Consider the following 4,076-nt stretch of genomic DNA (forward strand, 5'->3'; position numbering starts at 1 on the left):
AAAAGCACCCCTTTAGTATTCCCCCCCCCCCCCAGGTTACGCGTGATGGCTCTAGCCTTATGCATGGAAAGAGTCACTCTAGATTAGCCAAAACATGTAGGAAATGATCCGCCCGACATCTCTGTTCGTTCAGATCGAGCCCTAAATATTGTGGCTAATCGGGGGTAACTGCCTGTTCCTTGAATCTGGCCCTAGGGAGACATGAAATACAGACTCTTGCAGAAGGGATATTGGTCATAGAGGGTCAGGGACTTCACCCCCTTCTGTTTTCTACCTACGCTCTGCATCAACAGGGCCTTCCAGCGCAGGCTTTCTCCACCTTTTACCCATGTGAACCTGATAAGATGGGCAGGACATAAGGTGAACCCCCCACCCCAGCCACGTCTGGATGTGTTTAACCTGCGCTGTGTGCGTGTGCTGGAAACAGCCACACGGTCTCCTGTGCACAGCTGCTTTCAGCCTTGTCGCTGAGCAGCACCGGGCGAGTGTGTGCCTGGAATGCCCCCGCCCCGAGTGGGCAGCGGCACTGACCTGCCCTGTCCGAGGAGGCGCACAAGCCCCGCTCCCGTGCGCCCACATCCCAAAGTTTGTCCCCAGCTTGCTCAGGGAGCAGAGGTTCAGGACAGCGGCTCCCCTGGTTACTGAGCATGCTCAGCTCGCCGGAGCGTACCCACCGGCATGGGGAGTGAAGGCGAGAGCGGCAGGAGCGGACACTCGAGCGGCAGCTCTCGGAGCGGAGAGGGAGCCCCGCCGTAGCTCCGGGACTTGCCCACAGCAGCAGGCGCAGCGCTGGGGCAGGAGGGCTAGGCAAGCTGCAGCGCGCGGCGCGAGAGCAGGAGGGGGCCCCGCACTTGTTCAGGGGTGCGCTGAGAGCAGCTGGGGGGGGGGGACACTGGTAGAAGTTGCTGGGGCACTGGCAGCACCCTGCCCTTCGCTGAGAGTCCAAGCAGCGCAGCAGTACCACTCGGGTGCATCGGCTGCAGGAGGGGAGCCCAACAGCAGCCCCAATGCACCCTGAGTGCAGGGGGCGAACCGGGGGCCGCCGCCGCGGAGCACGTTGCTAGCAGGAGCGAGCTCGGCAGCTGTGACTGGCTGGCGGACTGAGCGCCCCGGGGGGATCCAATGGGGCCAAGCGGCGGGCGCCCGGGAGAAGTGTTAGCAGTGCAGCGCGCTCCCGCTGCCCTGGCCCCGGACGGAGGGACCCAGCCATGCTCCAGTCTCCAGGGGAGAATCAGACTCTGCTCTTCCAGCCTCGCCCGCGTTCGCTGCTGTTGCAGCAGCCCGGGCCGCCTGCAGTGGGCGCTGGGGAGGGCGCAGGGGAGCCGCCTGTGGCTCCGGGGCCGGCGCAGATAGTGGCTGGCAGCCTGCTGTCCCTGCTGATTCTCTGGACGCTGTTCGGCAACGTGCTGGTGTGTGTGGCCATCATCCGCTTCCGGCACCTGAGGAGCAAGGTCACCAACATCTTCATCGTGTCCTTGGCCGTCTCTGACCTCTTGGTGGCCCTGTTGGTGATGCCCTGGAAGGCAGTGGCCGAGGTGGCTGGCTACTGGCCCTTCGGGGCCTTCTGCAATGTCTGGGTGGCCTTTGATATCATGTGCTCCACTGCCTCCATTCTGAACCTCTGTGTGATCAGCATGGACCGGTACTGGGCCATCTCCAGCCCATTCAGGTACGAGAGGAAGATGACGCAGAGGGTGGCTTTGGTGATGATCAGTGTGGCTTGGGCTTTGTCTGTCCTTATCTCCTTCATTCCTGTCCAGCTCAACTGGCATAAAGGTGGGGATGTTGGTGGCAGTGGACCAGGCACTACCTCGGCAGCAGCGGGCACTGGCACCACCTGGGCGGAAGGGATTGGCACCACCTGGACAGTAATATCGAAACCCTCTGAGGGGACCCCCGGCAGCAATGAGACTCTTGAGGAACAGGCTGAGAGCTGTGATTCCAGCCTCAACAGGACCTATGCTATCTCCTCCTCGCTGATCAGCTTTTATATCCCTGTGGCCATCATGCTAGTCACCTACACGCGGATCTACCGCATTGCCCAAGTGCAGATCCGCAGGATTTCCTCCCTAGAGAGGGCAGCCGAGCATGCACAGAGCTGCCGGAGCAACCGCGTTGACTGCCACCACCACACCAGCCTCAAGACTTCAATCAGAAAAGAGACCAAGGTCTTGAAGACCCTCTCAGTCATCATGGGAGTCTTTGTCTGTTGCTGGCTGCCCTTCTTCATCCTGAACTGCATGGTCCCCTTCTGTGAGAGCCCCCCTAATGATCCCCATGCTGGCCTTCCCTGTGTCAGCGAGACCACCTTTAATATTTTTGTATGGTTTGGCTGGGCCAACTCATCCCTCAATCCCATCATCTATGCTTTCAATGCTGACTTCAGGAAGGTTTTCTCCAACCTCCTAGGGTGCAGTGAGTTTTGCTCTAGCACTCCAGTGGAGACAGTCAATATAAGCAATGAACTCCTCTCCTACAATCAAGACACGCTTTTCCATAAGGAAATAGTGACTGCTTATGTCAACATGATCCCTAATGTGGTTGATTGCGAGGATGAACCTTTCGACAGGATGTCCCAGATCTCCCCAGACCACGAGATTGCCACCGACTCAATGTGTGAGCTGGACTGTGAGGGGGAGATCTCCCTAGACAAAACAACACCTTTCACTCCAAATGGTTTACATTAAATTGCATCATGTCCTGTCTGCTTTTACTGGATTGTACAACAAATTACAAACACAGAATGAAAAGACTAGTGGACTCTAAGCTGTAGTTTGGTCAGTCAATTCACTCCAACTGTGTTTAGCACTTTCAGGGTTTAGAAATTGCCACAGAGAGTTGATAAAACAAACTTAATTCAACAATCCCAAACTGAGAGAGGATTAGGAAGTTAAATCAGCCCTGGGGTGTGATACTGGGATATGATTGCAGTTAGTGTTTATAAAAAGCTCTGAAGATGGAAAGTGCTCTCAAAGCATAAAGTATCATGACTTCTAAGAACAGGGACAGATGTAATGACATGGTCACTAAAAAGAAAAATTATTAGATTGCCTGTCCAATTCTTGTTTTTGTTTGAATTTTATGTGGAGCTAAGGGTTGGAGTGGTGGTGAATTGGGTGATTATTTAAATACTTGTTTCTGTTTCTTTCAAAACAGTTTCTCTGTAATTCATGTGTTTTTCCTAGGCAGCATTATTGCTGTTGATATCCTTGCCTTGTCCTGAAGATGAAAATAAATGTTGTTGATCAAGGGGTTATTTTTCCTTCATTAGCCTGAAGATTTACATTGTGTAAACAAATCTTAGCATTTCTACTTTAATCATTCAAGTAACTTATTATTTCAAAAGCAAACTAGTCTAGTCTATGTAGAAATAGGATGTCTGAGTTGAAGCAGTGCCCACAGGAAAAACCTGATTTTAAACTAGCTCTTTTTGATATTTCTACTCAGAGCTAGATTATTGCTTACAGTTTTTGTTCCCTTATCATTAATTGTCACTGAAGTCCTTTATTAGTCATGATTTTCTGTAGCTACAATATCAAACATGTATATTTATAAAATCTTCTTAAACATCCATTCAGGTTTAGAATTAAGATGCTAATAGTGAGCAAAGAATAACCTCCTTTGATAGTGTTCACAAAATGGTATATTTTCTATAGTAACTATTTTAGAAAATGATAACCATAATTAATCATTCCCAGTGTTGCTACTAGGTTTTATAGTTTGTAGGGAGTGCTCACAAATGCCAAAATGCATGACAGTGCTGCTGTTGGATTTTAAACCGAAATCTCTGGTCTTGCCGAATCTTTAATTCAAACTTTTAAAATGTTAAAGGGTATTTAATGAGATTTAGGATTTAGAAGATTTTACTAAAGGTTTAAAAAATCATTACTTTGAGGTGTTTTAAAGAAACTTTAATTCTATTAACCCATTCCAAGTGCAATGGAATGATATTTTTAGAATAGTTAGGTATATTATTTTAGAAACATTCTAAAGCATTTCAGCTCAGAAAAGGGATGAGAGTTATTTCTTCCCAGGCAATTTATCAAAGGGAGCAAATTAAATATTAAAATGTGATT

The 4,076-nt window shown here is 50.0% G+C and overlaps 1 protein-coding gene across 1 annotated transcript; it reads left to right on the plus strand.

Moving 5' to 3' along the window:
- The first annotated feature begins 1,208 nt into the window (after positions 1 to 1,208).
- Positions 1,209 to 3,252, plus strand: DRD5 (dopamine receptor D5). Its single transcript, XM_054030421.1, has one exon. The coding sequence runs from the start codon at positions 1,209 to 1,211 to the stop codon at positions 2,685 to 2,687; it is 1,479 nt and encodes a 492-aa protein (XP_053886396.1). The 3' UTR covers positions 2,688 to 3,252.
- Positions 3,253 to 4,076: the final 824 nt, after the last annotated feature.

The sequence above is a fragment of the Malaclemys terrapin genome, chromosome 5, assembly GCF_027887155.1.
Source record: "Malaclemys terrapin pileata isolate rMalTer1 chromosome 5, rMalTer1.hap1, whole genome shotgun sequence".
Classification (NCBI taxonomy): Eukaryota; Metazoa; Chordata; order Testudines; family Emydidae; genus Malaclemys; species Malaclemys terrapin.

Coding starts and splice junctions, on each gene's coding strand:
- DRD5 (XM_054030421.1), top strand. CDS start 1,209: ATGCTCCAGTCTCCAGGGGAGAATCAGACTCTGCTCTTCCAGCCTCGC.